Consider the following 19709-nt stretch of genomic DNA (forward strand, 5'->3'; position numbering starts at 1 on the left):
CACAGTTAGACTGTTCGAGCAGAATGGAACCGGATGCCATTCTACAAGAGAGTTGAGGCATTTGCTAATGTTATATGCTCATCGTTTGCAACTTTAACAATTTTCTGACATTTGATATTAATACTAAAACCGAGTGATATTCATTTTATGTTAAGAAAAAGCCTAGCACAGCCTGCCGATATTATCAGAAATATATTAGTATTTCACTGAGTTCAATATTTGCTTTCGCTCCTGATTGAAACTGAGATCAATAACCTGTTCGCTTTTTTTTAATTATTTAAAATATATCATCATTCTCCTGCCCTTTTCCCAATTTTATTTGGGGTCGGCACAGCATGTCTTCTCCTTCCATACTTCTCTGTCAGACGTCATCTCACAAGTAACATTCTTTCTAGCCATATCGTCTTTCACACAATCCATCCATCGTTTCTTTGGTCGTCCTCTACCTCTATATCCATCCACATCCATGCTCAAGGCCTTCCTCACAATCTTTAAAATATATATCTATTTATTTATCTATCGAAACGAATAAAAACCCTCGAGAAAGTTTGTATGTGTTGAGTGGCTTATGCCGAGAATCAAACAAAGGCATCATCTTTAAATAATCCGCAGCTTCAATATATCTTCCAACCACTTTCGTTACTTCTTCATATTCACGCCTCATGTTATTTAGTGACGAGAAAGTGAAACAACAAATAATATAAGTTGACATTATATTTATCTATGTTATTTCTAAAAGCTATTGTCATCTCATGTTAATGGAGCTTTTAGCTAAAATTATGTTATGAATATATATTATACCAATAATAATTATGGTACCAAACGTTTTAGAAGCCAGTTTGGTTTTACTTCTCAAATACGACCCTCGAAAAGTTAACGCTAAGCCCTTCGATGCTTTTTGAGGTATTATGAAAGAAGAAGCTCGAAACTGATATAATATAATGACAATCATAATCGCAAAATGAGCGCGATTGAATTGAACAAAAATTTTTTTAGTCATAGTTATTTATTATATCAACTGCAAGTAAAAGTCTCGGCTAAATCGGTCCATCTATTCCAGATATAAGCCGGAACAAAGAGTCAGACTAAAATTGTAAGATATGTTATTTTTTTTAAATGCATATATTCGTATAATCATGGTTATTTTAATATTACAAATAGACACTCCAATTTTCTGATCTATATTTAGATATGTACACATCAGAGTAGCGCATTGCCGTAATATGTTGTTAACATTTCACGAATGAAATCTTACGGAATCGCACTGCTGGGGTTCCTAAAATGACCAGATATGAGAATAAGTGCCCTTTTAGCGGTTAAAACGCAACCCTGTGTCTCCTTGAGGATGAATTTGACCAAGTTTAGTCGACCCCAGTCCGAGACTTTGGTTAATAAAGACTCCATTTTGAAAACAGTTTGTTTCGTTTCTCGTTTGTTTCCAATAAATTTTAGCGACTGTGGTAGGTAAAAAGGGGTTGAAACTCTGTGCTGTTATTATTGAAATTTCTTTTTACGTAAAGATTTCTAGCTTATAAACATATTATTATTACAAACATAGATATATCAAGTCGTACTTTACCTTTGTTGAAATAAATTAAAAACATATTGTAAAATATACCAGGCAAAAGTCATCTGTTTAAGTTTCTATAGTATAGTTTAACCTTTATTTATATATTTTTTGTTTTTCTATAAAAAGAAGAAAATCTATATAGTAATCGGTCATTTGAAACGCGATCGGAAAAAAATATTTACCGTATAACCTATTATTACTTATCATAGTTTTAATTTTTATTTATTTCCGTGTTTTATAAGAAAGATATATATAGATATAATAAATAAATATTTAATATATAATTGTAATAAGTATTTAATCTATAAAAAGCTGCCGGATGATATACTTCCTTTTCCGGTTCTCTTCTCAGTAATAACACAAAGCTGCTCAATTTTGTTCGACGAATTATAGAAATAACAACTATTTTCAACGGAAGTCCTATTTTCCACTGCATAACCTCGATAGTTTCCAACTAAGACTGCATGTTCAGATAAATTTTCTTACCTCGGAATATGATTTCTCAATGGCCGAACGTTTGATGGTGTAAGTGCGGAGATCTTCAAGCAAATCACATTCATGTTGATTCTTTGCGTGAAGTTTCGCAATTTGCTCAGTATGGAGATTCTTCAGGAATTTCGTGTAGTTACTCTGAAAAAGAAATACGTATTAAATTATATATTCAAAACCAAATTGTTGAGATAACGTAAACTAGTGTCACTATATGAAATATTTATACTTTTTCTATCGTTGTTAATGTGGGTGGGCACATTTCATAACAAACGACAATTTAGTTTCACTTTAGTCTTTCTTAAGGAAGTCTCATAAATGTTAATAGGAAATTAGTTAGTGAAACTTGAAAACGTTTTTATTTAAAGTTCATTGTTAACTAACAAACAAAGAAAAACAGTTATACATTTAATTGATCATTGTAATCAATATATTGTTAGTTACAAGAAATAATTATGAGTAGGTAATATAATAAAAGAGAACATACTTTTTTAACGTTTCGATTTTATGTATAGCGATAATAATTTCACAAATTTTTTAACTAGATATTTGGTATAAATGATAAAGTGTGTGCAATTTCATGAATGATATATTATTATTACACAACGACTGCATAGTCTTGTCTATTATTCTTAATGGTTATTCAGTGTAGAGAAACTCGTATACAGCCTTCTGGCGTACTTTCAAATTATAGACAATATTATAGAACTTTCCACAAAAGGCTTAAATGCCATTAAATCGCATTCTTTAATCTGAATCTAATCCTTCTAGAGATGACTGAAGCGACTTAAATCATTTCTTACATTCAATCCCAGATGGATAGGTAGATCTTAATCCTTGCGAATTGAATCTCAGAGTTAATATGGAATAATTTTTGAAAACAGCAATGAAATGAAGAGTTTGCCTTAGTGACCTTTTTAAAGATTTAATTCTTAAACAACAAATCTGCTGTTTTAAAAAAAAACTTTACATTTCAAGCGGTTCTTTCATGAAGTGTTTGGGTTATGTATTTAATATTTTCCTAAATAAATAATAAAATATATTAAATCATTTAACCGTACAAAACGGTTCATGATTACACGCCTCGAATTATACCGTGAAGTCTCAATCCTCGATTTCATATATATGAGCATGTTCAAACATACAAATTCTATAGGCTTAAAATATAAACTCATATTTATATATAAAATAACGGCCTTTGCTGAAATAACACTCATGGTAGAGGAAATCGAAGCTGAACGAGAACCGGGAAGCGGGAAGACGTGGGATTCCCTATACTCCATTTCCTTAGTGGAATAAGGTGTCAAGCATGTGCAGAAAACGTTGCCAGCTAATCAATAAGGTTTTATATAAGATGAAAGTAATATTATAAATGCATGAAAGTAATATTATAAATGTTTAAAATGTATGCATACATTATTAAATAGAGTCTTTGCATTTCAAGTCTTCTGGGTAAGCGTACGCTATTAATAATAAAAATTAATATAATGTAGTAAAGGCCAGTAGGTATGTTTACATTTATGCAAATAGTTGGCACTCCGGTTATATTACGTTACTTAAAGTAAATCCTGCGTTTTTAATATTAACACAATAAAAATACACACGTAATTTTTGCAACATTGTATCAAAAATATTGAATTTGAGTAATTGAAAAAAAATAAGCTTTATTCCCTTTCAAATAAGTTTATTTATATTGGTTTTCAAGGGAATTATGCCGTTCAAAGAAATACCTTTATATTCAATAAAACCAATAACATCGGTATCTTTACATTTACCGAAAAGGTAATATATAAAGTAAATGTAATCAATACTCCTATTGTTGTATTGGTTTGTATATTTTTAGATACTTTAAATATGTGATTTACCAATTGTAGTCTAACACATAGAAACAGTGAAATCTTATAGAAAAAGACGAAAAAGCCTCTGTTTATTTTAGTAGTACTTTAACTTACTTAGTTGTAAATTTTAAACAATATTTGAAATGTTATTTGCATGTTTGGCGTTTGGCGATGACATGATCTAGATTGACGTTCAATTATTTAAAAGGGGTGAGAAAATGTAAGTTTATTTCGCAAGTTTTGGTAAGTAGGTGCTTCCAGTTTATATATTTCCGTAATTTTAGACTAATACAGTAAAATATTTGTCCTTTGTAAAAATGACATTTTCAAATGGAAATAACATAGTTTTATTATTTAAATTGAATATGCTAAAACCTTAAATGAACAATGTGCTTATTAGCCCTAATTGAGAATATTATTTTATATCCCGGTCTATTTTAACTAACTGTCGGATATAAAATACTCCTCCAATTGTAAAAATCCAATATTCAGTATGAGAACCCAGTTATAATATGATGTAAAAGTTATTCGTACTGTCTGAAAGAGTCTGAGGATTCGGACGCGCCGTCGTTTTAACACACGTATATTATTTTTATACCTATTCGTAACTTGCTTTTAGAATTTCTTTTAAAAATTTTGCGTTTCGAAATCATCCTATTCAATCTTTTTTCGCTATTGCAGACAGGCGTTGCACAGTTCGTACAGTGTCTGCACCAGAATTTGTAAGTAGGATTTTTTACGATTTTTACCTTGAATCGACGTGTCCATATGTAAATGTTTTAATTAAATAATAATAACATATTTCGGATTAAAAGAATAAAAACTAGCTTAAACCAGATTTTTGCGAGATTATTGGATGTTATAGTATGAAAATAATAGTTAAATTTTGAATATGAATATAAATTTTAGTATCAACAACAACAACAACGACCTCCTAATGTCTTACTAAAGCCTCCTCTCCCTTAGAAGAAGAAGAATTTTAGTATCATATTCAAGAAATTGATAATATAATTCTTTGTCAAAACCATAACATGTGAACATAAACATCAGAGGGAATTTACTTCTAATCTATAGTAAGTCGTCTGATATAAATTTGAACCGTACCCTGCCTCAAGGAATGTATAATAATAAAAATAAATTCAGTTACTTCTTGTTTGATTAACTTTTTTTACATAGAACCGACGGGAAATATATTTTTTTTAAATACATAAATTAGTGAGTGAGTCGAGATGGCCCAGTGGTTAGAACGCGTGCATCTTAACCGATGATTGCGGATTCATACCCAGGCAAGCACCGCTGATTCATGTGCTTAATTTGTCTTTATAATTCATCTCGTGCTCAGCGGTGAAGGAAAACGTCGTGAGGAAACTTGCATGAGACAAATTTCATAGAAATTCTGCCACATGTGAATTCCACCAACCCGCATTGGAACAGCGTGGTGGAATGTGTTCCAAACCTTTTCCTCAAAGGTAGAGGAGGCCTTTGGCCCAGCAGTGGGAATTTACAGGCTCTTGTTGTTGTTGTTGTACATAAATTAGTAGCAGGATATGTCACACAAACAACATAGAACGACGTATAAATGTGTCATAGTTCTACATGATACTTCGGATCGAGATTCAGATTTGTAAATTTCCCGTACAGCCTGTCTAGTCCAAGAATATCTTATTCAAGCTATTACTATTTTGAGAATATGTAGACAGCTGACAATATATCCCCCGTATATCTTTCTTCGCAACGTTAAATCTGGGTGTATTTTTGAAAATACCAGGCTCCAATTGATACAAATTTTGTATTGCTGGTAAAGAATATGAAAGATAAAATACCTGCGAATTTTATTTTCGAGGTACTAGCTAGAAAAACTATTTATGAGCAGATGAGGAGAAGAGGCAGAGAATAGTCTATAGATTTGGGGTTGGTCAATTCGATTTATATGACAGTTTTCTATGACCTATGGCGTTATTCATTAGTGAGGTAAAAGCGGTATTTATGTATTTATCGGAATTGTATCCCAAAATTAATTTAATATCAACCCCGTTTTACTTTTGTCTATTTTAGTTGTGTTTTATGTCATTGGAAAAACTTTTGTCGAGACTTTTTAATACGCCACCATTTGTTCAACTTAATTGAAATTAAAGTGTAATAATTAATTTATTTAAATTTAAAAATTGAACTCTATTGAATTCGTATGATCGATACTACACAATTTATTTAAAAAAAGTAAAGACTAATTGCCTTTACCTTTTTGTCAGTTCAATTCTGTGTTAATCCTAATTATATTATTCGAATGAATGCCAAAATACAATTTATTTGAATCTTATTGTGTAAAAGTGTAAGAAATCACAGTTTGCAAATTATTTACAATGAAGAAAATTGTTTACTGCGAAACGAGTGGTCGGATAACAATAAACGTATATTTACTATCTACCTACCTATTTAATATATTCTTGCAAAGCGCACTTTTCATTTTCTTTATTAACAAAATGCATCCGAGTGAAACCGGGGAAAAATAAATGCATAAAAATTTTACAACAAATAGCAATTTGTTGAAGGTATAGTTTGTGTTCAAAAGTTTGGCTTACTTCCAAATTAATAATCAAACATTCGTTATACTTTACTGTCTCTACGTCGAAATTAAAATAGGCCCACCCAATAAAAATATAAATTAGAAGTTAATATTGTTAAGAAATATTTTAAATATTCATAGACTTATTTATGGTAGAATCTTCAGAACTATTATCAAATAGGTATTTTAAATTGGGCAGCCATTTTTTTTATCCACATGCAAATCGACTCGAGTCCGAGGCTCGAAAGCGAAACCTCTGAGTTGAGTGGAAGTAAACTCAGAGAATTCTCAAGAACATACATGATTAAAAAAATGCAACTATTTGTTAGGAATATTAAGGTTAAAAAATAAAAAGATATAAAATTGTCTATGATTAATATGAATTACATTTGACAGTACGCCAGAAGGCTATGTTTGGTTCTATACTACTGGATTCTGTAGTATATAATTGTATAAATATAACTGAATGTTCTATAAAATAAGTCTTATTAAAGGGATGTCTATAATAGGGAGTCAAATTAAAAAACTAAAATGAATAAAAAACAAAATAATGATGAAGTTACTATATCTCTGATTAATACGTCAACTTCAAAGTAATATTCGGTGTAGAGTCAGAATTTTCAGAGTTAACCCAGATGTCTAAAACATTAAATCAACAGGTTTGTGAATAAGATTAGAAACTAGTTGCACAAAAATGTTTTGCGAAATAAAATCTAATTGAATATGTAAGATCCAATATTTTAATTTCTACAATACTGAATATCTTCAACAAGTCCAAGTAAACTAAGGTACCCAGTAGTACAAGTGAATTTTGACCGATGTTTATGGGTTCAAACAGGAGGAGCGGCACCAAATTTCCTCGTTTTTGACTATCCCCAATATGATACAACAATAGGAAGTACCTATTGCTACCGGCCACTACATATTAGGTTGGGGAAAAAGTCTTTTCGCATATAGTATGTATGAACTTGTAATAAAATCTCTTTGGCTATACCATTTGTATCTGGCTGGTTTTGGTATCATTAAAAAGTTTTAATTTTAAAGAAGGCACTTCCAAATTCAAATTAGGAATTTGTGTGATTTTCATTTGTTTTTGTTGTTGTGAAAATGAGTGAATCTAAAGAAGAAATTCGATACATTTTAAAATTTTACTATAAAAAAGGTAAAAATGCAACTCAAGCCGCGAAAAAAAATTGTGATGTTTATGGACCTAATGCAGTATCTGTGAGAGTAGCGCAAGTTTGGTTTAAGCGTTTTCAAGCCGGAAATTTTGATATCAAAGATGCATCTCGCTCTGGTCGCCCTGTTACGGACAAAATTGATGCCATTTTTGAAAAAGTGGAGCAAGATCGGCATATTAGTAGTTACGATGTAGCTGAAGAACTGGCAATTGACCACAAAACGGTTTTGACTCATTTGAATAAAGCTGGGTACACAAAAAAGCTCGATATATGGGTGCCTCATGAACTCACTGAAAGAAACCTAATGAACCGTGTACTCATTTGTGATTCTTTATTACGACGTAATGAAACCGAACCATTTTTGAAGAAGCTGATAACTGGTGATGAAAAGTGGATCACATACGACAAGAACGTGCGAAAAAGATCGTGGTCAAAGGCCGGTCAAGCTTCACAGACTGTGGCAAAACCCGGATTAACTCGCAACAAGGTAATGCTGTGTGTATGGTGGGATTGGAAGGGCATCATTCATTATGAGCTGCTACCGCCCGGCAGGACCATCGATTCAGAACTGTATTGCGAACAATTGATGAGATTGAAGCAAGAAATTGAGAGAAAGCGGCCAGAATTGATCAACAGAAGGGGTGTGGTTTTTCACCATGACAAGACTAGATCTCACACATCTTTAGCCACTCAACAAAAATTACTAGAGTTTGGCTGGGAGGTATCAATGCATCCGCCGTATAGTCCTGACCTTGCACCTTCAGATTTTCATCTGTTTCGGTCTCTGCAGAATTCCTTAGGCAGTGTCAGGTTAACGTCACGAGAGGACTGCCAAAACCACTTGTCGCAGTTTTTCGATCAGAAGCCCCAAAATTTTTACAGCAATGGGATCATGTCACTACCAACAAGATGGCAAAAAGTTATGGAAGAAAATGGCACCTACATACTTTAGTCAAATGTAAATAAACTATAAAAAAAAACTTTTTGAATTTTCATATAAAATACGAAGAAACTTTTTCCCCAATCTATTACTTACTATATACAATACTTTAACACTTATTTAATATTGAGTAAAATAAAAACCGACTTTAAAAATCTTAATTTTTTTTTAAATAAACAAACTGTGCATACTGTCATAAATACTTTTCATGATTTACAATAACTTTAATATTGCTATTTTCTAAAATAAAAAGTTTAATTTCCTGAAGAAAACTAATTAGATAAAAGTAATAATTTAGCTTAATTTACACGAGGAAAAGTAAACTATGTACCCGGTGCTCTAAAAAAAGAAGTTCATGAAATATATAAAGAAAAACAAGAAAATTTATTGAATGTGGTTGCATGTGCTTTTCACTTGCGCCGTTGTTTTGTAACTAAATACGATACAAAATATTTCCAGATAAAAAAAAGAATAAATTTATAGGTCTTTTGGCACTGTTATTTTTAAATCTGTTGAATTATTGTTTAAAAAATTCGGTGGTACATTTTATTTAAAATCCAAGCTCAAGTAGTTACTTACTCCAAGATTATAAAACTCAAGTCTGTTGGATCGCACGGAAAATCAACCGAAGCACGAAAATTCAATACAAAATCACAAGCGAATGCAAATTTCCGGTATCGTGTAAAGTAACAATTTGTTAAATAACTAATAATTGTTAATAATTAATATGACAGCAGTATTGTCCCATTAACAAAAATCTACTTTGTTTTGCATTACCGGGAATTTATAAATGATTTGATTTATATTCGTTATTATTGCTTCATTATATTGTTCCGTACGCTCCATCTGGCTTTTGTTTTATAATCTGAGGTGTTACTATCTATATATCTAGTCATATCGATTAGAGCTTATGTTTTGAAAGCAGCATTAAATATTATCGCGAGAAACTCTAATTCATTAACACGTGAAGTATGTACCTACACAAACTAAAAATTGAATATAAAATTTGCCAGCACAGCACTGGTCTTTGCGCTAAAGCTAATTCTGTTTTAATTAAAGGATTTAAAAGTAATGCATTCATACTGTAGTTTTTTAATTTGAGCAGAATGTGTTTGAATATTATCTGAAATGAACACGTAAATATACAACGCGTCGGCGCGATTATTAGGTGTTTGTTATTGCCTTAAAATTAACTTAATCTGTGGTTTAATTTGAAGCAACTTGTACAAGTTCCGGCTAATTCTATTAATTATTTTTTTAAAATATTATAGTCATTGAATATTAAATTTGAAATGTTTACTAAACAACAAAGTTTAATGTTCAAACTGAACTGAATATAACAACTCAACATCTAGCCGCTTTGATAGTCCTGTAATTGTATATCCACAATCTATCTAATCATTAAAGTTTGAAAGACAAACGACTTATTAAATGTTAAAGTTACAGTGAAATAACAATATTATGCGATAAGTTAACAAACTATGAAAAAATATTTTTAATTTAATAAAAAATGTCCGTACGTAATTATGACATTGCTAGGTACGATACGATACGAAAGCTTCCGTCGTAACGAATCGAGATTTGTATGCTATTGCTGTATATATTGATGTTATCGGAATATCGAATAAACAAACAAATATTTCGAATAGTAGTTTGATTGAGGCAGTTCAGTAAGGAAATTCTCCGTCCCCAACTACCTATATAAATATAAAGTCTACTGTGTCACTGAATCCGAAATCCAAGATATCCACGATATTTGCTGTGTTATTGAAAATTGAATACGAAATAATTATAGTACAAGTTATTAAAATTCCGCGAAAATGATTGCCTAAAAATACTATTTTTACATCCTGATACTCAAATTTTTGACAATTTTTGTATGTAAAGAGCAAAGCATAAACAAAACGATATAATAATAACGATTAAAACAATTGAATTTTTATCATATCGATATAACATATATTAATATGATTATTACAACGAACAACGCAGTTCCTGCCATAGCTACATTTTTTGTTTCAAGTAAGCTTCGAAATATTGTCCAATCTAAGTGTACATCTTCCAATACTGATTCGATTCGTAAAATTTTTGCCCTTAACACTGCGACGAACGACATCATTTATACTGAGCAATGGACCAATTACTTAATCTAAGAGCATTGACCACTACCCAGTACATTTTGATAGCGTATTCTAGAAATACTCCTATATGATAATATATAGGGCAGTAATAGTGTTATGCCTCAAATTACAGCCTATAACAAAAGGGCATTTAAGAAAAATCACTGACAATGCGATACCGCGGTAGCACTGCGAGGCACAGGTATCGCGGCTCAATAAAGTGTAGAGCGCTATAATGCGACATAGTCCGTCTTCGTTATGATTGGCCTGTCATGATCGCTGTCTTCATACTCACCTTCCTCGGCGGTGGTTGCATGGTGAGGCGGTTCGCCGCAACGACGGCGGCCGACGAGGTTCCGGAGCGCGTAACGTGGATCGATGGCGACACACGCAAGCGTGACCGTGTTCTGCCGCGTTCGCTCGTTGCACGCCCGAAGCGGACTTCGCGCATGCGTCTTCAAACATTTGCCCCATTAAACCATAGACTGGTTCCTCCACAGACTAAATACGTCTCCAGATATTATTAGGCAACCTTTTTTAAGTAAAACCAACAGGAATTTATTAAACCTTTTGGTATATTTCATGACAAACTGCTTTATATAAAGAGTAAAATAAATGATGCTCATCAGTAAGGCTCGTTCGTGCATTTCCGTAAAAACTAGTTAAAGTCCACAGTAAAACCAAATCTTGAAATTTCATAGCGTAATAAATTAAGACATTAACAATAACAGTTGTAACATTTAAGGTTTTCTGGCATAAAAAATAAAATTATTGTAATTCGTATTCACCAATTAACTACTCTGATGCGCTATGAGTTCTTACAGAAACCCTCTTCAGTTGTCAGTTTCGAAAAAAGGGATTCCTATAGTCATGACGTATTACTTAATAAAAAATAGTAATAATATTTATTTTGCAATTAGCAAATATCTAACACATTCGGTGGGAGATGCTACAAAAACTGAGACAAATACTCCATCATTTACACTAACCATGTCACACAGCTCAATAAGTTACATTTGTAAAAGTATTTTAGGATACTTTCATCAAAATTAGATATATTATATTAAGAAAAAAAAACTTTATTTGTTAAATATATTGAAAACACTTTTAGGAAAACACATTTACGAGAATTACTTACATCATTCTGGTCTCAAATTCAGCGAACCTTTTGTCACAATCAGTATCAGAGAATCATTGAGTACTCGGACCATATATTTGCACTTTCGTTTTTTTATATTCCCCTGCAGTCGGAGACGACTGCCTTTTATTATTAACAAAAAAAAACTGATGAATACTATCATATCCATGTTAAGAGATTATTCGCATCCAATGTATTATTGGTTTGGCAGTTAAAGGGTTTCTGAAGTCATATGGCAATCGCTTAGTATATAAGCAATGTGACATGTTTGGATTATATTGATGAGTTACTACTTGACAACTATTAGTTATAAAGTGTGTGTTGTATCAATTATAAGTAAGATGACGTCATAATTCATTAAACACCACCAATTTTTTTTAGTTCATTCATGCTTTCATTATAAATTTTCCGCGGATGCTAAACGCGTAATATTTCTATACATGTGGAGTTGTATAAATATATATATATATATATATATATATATATATATATATATATATATATATATATATATATATATATATATATATATATATATATATATAAAGATCATTAGATAAATAACAATAATAGATTTCATATGAGCACTCCACTATCACTATCACTATAAAAAGGGTTAATTTTATTTTCTTTCTATAAAGTCCGCTTTCTCCGTCATCATACGAAAATTGCGATCATATACTTCCTTGTCCTTTTATTAACGGTCTAAAATTTGGGTCATTCTATAATTACCACGACATTCTATAATGTTTAAATGGATTTCGATGTAATTTTGTATGCAGGTGTCATAAATTGTATGCTAAAACATGTAAAGTGCATCGTTGCTGTTGATTTTAATTAAATTTTGGAATTTAGTCCTTATATTTTGGTATATAACTCAGATCACTCATTTCGCATTTTCAAATGTAGGTATGTTTGTTTATTGTATAATTCTTTGACCATACTAAAACATCATATAGTGATTAAAGTCAGTGGTGGCGCAAGATCGAATCTTAATGTGGGCAAGACTTTGCGAGACCCTTGCTTTTTTTCAGTTCTCTTATCCCAATGTTGTGTTGTACTTTTTAAAAATTTCGGGCGCGAGGCCCTTTGCTACGCGAGGCCGTGGCTGTTTGTTACCAGTGGTGGCGCAAGATCGAATCTTAATGTGGGCAAGAGTTTGCGAGGCCCTTGTTTTTTTTTTCAAATTTCGGGCGCGAGGCCCTTTGCTACGCGAGGCCGTGGCTGTTTGTTACCAGTGGCGGCTCAAGATCGAATCTTAATGTGGGCAAGAGTTTGCGAGGCCCTTGTTTTTTTTTTCAAATTTCGGGCGTGCGGCCCTTTGCACCGCGAGGCCATGGTCAGTGGCCCACACCGCCCACGCCTTACGCCGCCACTGATTACAGTTGTCGAAATGTAAAGTCGACTACAATTAAAATTTTGCCTGAAATTTCAAAGTTTCGTCGCCTTAAGTGAGTGTAGTTGGAAATACATATATATTTTTATAGATTCTTAATAAAAAAATAATGTACATTAAAATATAGTAAGCCAATATAATTTACCGGAGTTCTAAGCTACCCAATAAAAACTAGCGGTAGCCGGTAGGTACGTTTTCTATCATAGTGAAATGATCTTAATCCCAGGTTTCGAATTCTGAACAGGTCTGAACGGCCAAGAAGTTATGCGTACCATCTTTTCTAATTGACTTGTATAAGAAGTCCATCTCAGTCCTGGAATAGTCATTTCACTTAGTAATTTCATCAAAGACAACCAAGACGTGGCAATGAGGCCAAATATCAGTCCATCGACAGTCAAATTTTTCATTATAACAAGCGTACATATTTTAATAATTTTGCTTCATTGAAATAAGTGTATACTTATATGTATCTATATATATATATATATATATATATATATAAAGAAATAAAAATGAATGTTCCTAAGCTCAAAACTCGGTATCGGCTGGACTGATTCGGCTATTTTTTTTCATGTATTCCTTAAGGCGCACGGAATGTTTTAATGGACTGAAAAAATAGAATATCACGTGGATTTTTTTTTATTTTTTTTTGGTATTCCCCCCTACTATGCCTTTTATCAAACATCGTCAAACTATACTAAGGCTCGTTGGTTTAGAAAAAATAGCCATTTTCGCTGTTAGAAATATTATCTATTCTTTACTTCGACAATGCGTCACAAACCTTGGGAACTAAGTTATTATATCCATGTGTATGTAGTTACACTGGCTCTCCCATCAAACCGGTACACAAAAATACCGAATATCTAATTAGTGGGTGGAACCTACCCAAGGGCCCCAAGCGCTACCACCAAGTAAATTTCAACACTACAAATTGTGTAATTTATACGGTAATATCTAAATTTATCAACTTCATAGAAGAAAATGCACTATATTACTGATGTTGCTATAAAATATTTTTACTAGTATCTAAATGTTAAATCATGTTTTGTGATTGACGACACTGTCAAGAAACAGGACTTAATTTAAAAAAATAATAATGCTTACGTATGTATGTACGCGTATTGGATATGTAGCTATAGCATTCGCGGTAATTTAACTCTGTATTGGAAGTTAATATTTAGAAATGAATAAGTATATATTTTTTATAATTTAGGGTAGCATGACTCATTCGTTTTTTTATTTGAATATTTGCTTAATAGTATGAGAAATATTTGTACCCAACTCCTATGTATTTTCATCTTATATCTAAGAGTACAAATAAATAAATTAATTTACTTACAAATCTGTTTTTTGATTAACGTGTGTTTCATTATGAATGTACACACTACTATGTACACATGAATACGTACATATATACGACTCGACTAAATTACGAATTAAACTTTATTCTATAGAAGTTGGTCCTCAAGAGACCCGATATATTTTTCTTTGACGTATAAATATACTTTCTTTTCAGAAAATGAAATGAAATAATAAATAATGTTCTCTATATTTTACAGTTATAGCTTTACACAGCACTCTCGTTAAAGTTCTTCTCCTTATTAAAATTTCAACGTTTTCTGCACTATTAATTTTGAATTAGTGTTTCCAGATTATAAGGATGTTCTAAGAATTCTTAACAAAAATATAAATCGAAGACGTGCAGTAAGTTATCCGATAGCTTGTTTGTTGTTGATTTTATTTACGACATTTTGAACAATAAGTTTTGTTACGAAACATTTTTAAATGATCAGTTAAAATAAATAGAACTTTAAAGCAAATGTATTGACTCACCAAAACCAACTTCTTTTTCTTTTTCGTTCCATATTTCTTTTCATAATAACTTGACCGTTTTGAATCCATTTTAGTTTAGTTTAATGTATACTCGAATATTTTAAAACATATACAAACATCAAAAACTCCTTGTATAAAATTAAAACAAATGAATGCATTTCAAATGATAACTACACGATGGCAACTGTAAAACTAACCTCACAAGATAAACAATGTCAGTCGCCATTACAATTTTTACAATGATAATTTGTAATCAACTCAATAGATTGTATTGATAAGGCTAGAGTGGGTTAAGATTATTCGTTATTGAGAATTTATAATAAAATATATTTATTGTCATAAAGTTATTTATCATATTAATAGGCAGTAAGTATAAATTAATTTACTTACTGCTTAAAATTGCACACTCGATATTGCGTTTTTTTATGTTATAGGTTGGCGGATGAGCATATGGGCCACCTGATGGTAAATGGTCACCACTGACACTGTAAGAAATATTAACTATTCCTTACATCGTCAATGTGCCACCAACCTTGGGAACTAAGATGTTATGTCCCTTGTGCCTGTAGTTACACTGGCTCACTCACCCTTCAAACCGGAACACAACAATACTGAGTACTGTTATTTGGCGGTAAAATAACTGATGATTGGTTTATAATAATTTATGTACCTATGACAATAGATTTAAACTTTTCTGATACTTTTTAGGACCGAGGTATTTCTATCCAGACTGATGACAATTTTTTTAAAAATCAATACGAAACTGTAATGCTTATGTATTTAATAGAGATTTTGATTCTATTTTGAATTGTATAGTAGACGTATTCTTATGAGAATTAGCTTAGTTCTGTATAGTATCTTTAGAGTATCTTAAAAAAAATAGCTTAAACTAGTTATGTACCTGATATTTTATATTCTAAAAACATTTGCATGCAGTTATGAATAATTCTTCTTACAAATTAATTAGCGTATCTCTCTCGTCTCTTGACTTGTCAAGTTCATTATTTAAAAATAATGTTTATCCTAAATTTTTTCATCTTAAGGACATACAATCAAGTATTTAGAATTTTTGTAGGCACATATATATCAGCAATATACTAATGAAGACATATATTTATATTTATTGTTTTGTGGAAAAAGGCTAGTAAATGACAAATAGGCTCCCAAAATATCTTGAATAATCTTTTAATATATAAAGAATTGAAAATAGTTGAATCGGTCAGTGACTAGGCGTGCACAATCTTAGGCTCCTTGAATTTCTGGAACTCGAGTGCGGCAACCGGAACCAAGAGGAGCCATAGATTTAGTTTAATTTTTACCCAACCGCTTATGCAAGTTGTATAATTGTCTTTATAATTATTGTCGCTTTAAACATTTAAAATGAATTAGAAAAGCTATGTTCTCGTTTGTTAAGTGTTTTCAGCGCCGTTACCTTGGAACAACATACCCGGGGCGCATCAGGTATCTTAAACAACGAACGAGAACGTGTCAATACAACTTTAAAAGATTTATATAGTTATAAACTCTTTTAGCATCAAGTCTGGCAAGATGGCTCCCGACAACGCACTTGCGCGCGTATCTTAGCGGAGACTCCATTGCTACCGCCGCTTAATCTCCTGGAGTATACTCGGTGAAGGTGTGCTCTTATCAATCTGACGGAGGGCGCTTTTTACTGATGGTCTTTTCTCCTGATAGAAGAGTCCCTATCTAAGGGCGTAAGGACTGTCACCTCCACGTAAGATATCATCGTACTATTCACCGACGTAGCTTATATTATTTATTAGTCAACTAAAGAGACAGTGAACTGAGAACGAATATCGAAAAACTGATGATCGTTGGAGTAGACGAGTCCTAGAGTCCTAAAGGTAGAACGGCTGATGAAGGTCGTAAGACAATTGGAGGCGGAATGTTGAAAAAGAGGAGATTTGCCATATTTTGGAACAGTGGATTGTGATTGTTTGATAATGAGATGCATATCCCATTTTAACATTATTTTACTTCAACATGTTTTAAAATAGGTACTGCAATATAATTTTGTTCAGGGTGGCAATCTTTGTTATACACACTATTTTACCGTCATTTCAAACAATTCAATTTACTACAAAGTGCTCCAAAAATTATTTTGGTCTGCATAAACTTTATGATACTTCAAGTGATTAATCTGATAAGCCTGATTCTATTTTTATATCAATGGATTGTTAATACATTTAGCCCAGTACTAAAATAACACGTGAGTATCGCTTTAAACCCAATTTTTTTCAATTTATAAAGCAAAAATTGAAATTTTTCATCAAAATTTTTAATCAATCATTTAGTAATCATAAAAGTGTTTCGAGGTAATTTTTTACTAAGGGACCATTATTTCTGCTGAAACCTAAAAAACGCAAAGACACTCTGATTTTTTGAAGGAAAATAATAATTGTTTGGATTAATCCCGGCTGATGAATTTTGCCTTTGGATCTCATCTCATCCGCGCCATCTAGATCTTCGAAAATCCACACAAATGCAATATTTATATAAATAATATAATACAATTAGGCATTTTCTGCCACACACATAATTGGTCTCTATCCACAAAAAACCGACCCATTAACACTTTTTATCATATCATACAATTTTGAAAAAGTTGTAAAAAACAGAAACAAACAACAGAAAATTTAATTCCAAAGAATAAAAAGTAACTTAATTCTTGCCACTGGAACATATACCAGTCAACTTACCTAACTAAACAATGTAGGTAACGAAGATTCAACCGCTACTATCATTTTATAAACCAAAATTTAATTCAAATAAAAGAATAGTGGTAAGGATGTTAATCTCCTAATTTTCGTCATACTCAAACCAAACTCTTGCTTTCTTGCTAGCTTTTTTAGCTTTTAGATTTTCTCATTCCTCACAGTTTCAATTTTAAAATATGAACTTAAACAGTTTTATTATATTCACTAGTGATAAATAATATTATTTTTTTAATATTGTTAAATAATATCATTTTCTTTAACAAAGATTAAGATAAACAGAAACATAACATCAAAGAAATAAACACAACATTTTCGTATCAAATATGTCTTCTGTCCTGCGGTATCAACCGCAACTTAACTTTTGTTTGTCAGACTCGGTGAAGTAGATGGTTAATAAAGTTTAGCAAGTTGTATAGTCTTGAATCTAACTCAAGAAGCTGAATAAGCTACTGATATAAGTTTGTTTTAAATTTGACGAATAATTCCAGTGGCATGTCTAATCAAATTCATTTATTAAATAAATAAGCGTTACATTCAATTATTATCAAATTAAACAGTATCGATTCGGGAAAAAAATATACCTGAAAAAACCGACGAAAATCGTACAAAGAGCTACTTGTTACTATCTGCATTTTGGGCGATGTTTATATTACTTAAAAATATTGTGGTAGGGCTTTGTGCAAGCCCGCCTGGGTAGGTACCACCCACTCATCAGATATTCTACCGCTAAATAACAGTACGCAGTATTGTTGTGTTCCTGTTTGAAGGGTGAGTCAGCCAGTGTAACTACAGGCACAAGGGACATAGCATCTTAGTTCCCAAGGTTGGTGGTGCATTGACGATATAAGGAATGGTTAATTTTTCTTACAGCGTCATTGTCTATGGGTTATGGTGACCACTTACCATCAGGTGGCCCATATGCTCGCCCGCCAACCTATTCCATAAAACAAAACAAAACAATATGAAATAAATTTATTAGGCTGACATTCAGACTTAATCTGTTACTACTATTGCTTACTATTATTCAAAGTAAGTAGTAAAACTTATAGTTTTTTTATGGAATTAAATCGACTCTAGCACAGTATCAAGTACACAATCCATAGCTGCAAATTCAAAAACAGATTTCAAGTCGTCGTTTCTTTCGTCTTCTTAAACTCTCTTCTTAATCAAAACAGCTCAAAATCAAAATAAATAATAAAAATTTAAGTATTTTCGTTACCCTATAGTTATTAATAGATATGTTAATGAGCTCTATAATAATCACCAAGACCGATTAAAAAATATTTATTATAATTTTGTTTTTTGCATTTGGTGTTATACTTCAAGAAAGTGGCATGTTGTATTTAAAAGATATAATTATTTTTTTTCTGTTTTTACGAATACACTTACCAAATTGCCTACAAACAAAGTCAAATTAATATCTGTTATCTGGTAACATTTTGTAGGATTTCTAAATAATTTATCTGTAACCGAAAAATTTTCGTATCTTATTTGAAACTTGTAAAATATTGTTTATTAATGCGTAGCCATATCCAAATCCGAAAAGAGATATCCATAACATCCCAGGTTATTCCGCATGACACAGACGCAACTAGAACAATAATTAATGTTACTATTTTCTTCATTTTCGTTACTCTCTCGCATGTTATCATGAAAATAATATATGTGATTATATTATTTTCCATGATATTGAATATCACCCTCAGAGGCAGACATGAACTAATAATAATTTAGTATTTTATTTTTATAAATGCGAAGGGCTTGAAATGTAATACAAAGAAACTTAATACTTTAATTAATTGGAATAAATCAGTTCGCATTGATCTGAAATTTAATCATTGCCCTCTAGCCAACAACCAAGTAGTAGTTTTCCGAGTATAATTTCTAAATTAGCCATTCTTGG

General features: G+C 31.6%; 1 protein-coding gene across 4 annotated transcripts in view; it reads right to left on the reverse strand.

The window, feature by feature from the left end:
• Window positions 1-15276, reverse strand: part of LOC124543182 (protein nervous wreck) — a 32749-nt gene extending 17473 nt beyond the window's left edge. For 2 of the 4 annotated variants that reach the window (XM_047121262.1, XM_047121265.1), the window contains exons 1-3: window positions 11840-12213; window positions 10997-11156; window positions 2057-2200 (exon numbers count right to left, since the gene is read on the reverse strand). In XM_047121262.1, the coding sequence (XP_046977218.1) occupies window positions 2057-2200; window positions 10997-11156; window positions 11840-11844 (309 nt within the window). In that variant the 5' untranslated portion in view covers window positions 11845-12213. Of the gene's footprint in view, window positions 1-2056; window positions 2201-10996; window positions 11203-11839; window positions 12214-15068 lie in introns of those variants that run through there. The other 2 variants (XM_047121263.1, XM_047121264.1) reach the window with 2 other exon arrangements.
• Window positions 15277-19709: the final 4433 nt, after the last annotated feature.

This window comes from Vanessa cardui, chromosome Z (genome assembly GCF_905220365.1).
Source record: "Vanessa cardui chromosome Z, ilVanCard2.1, whole genome shotgun sequence".
Lineage (NCBI taxonomy): Eukaryota > Metazoa > Arthropoda > Insecta > Lepidoptera > Nymphalidae > Vanessa > Vanessa cardui.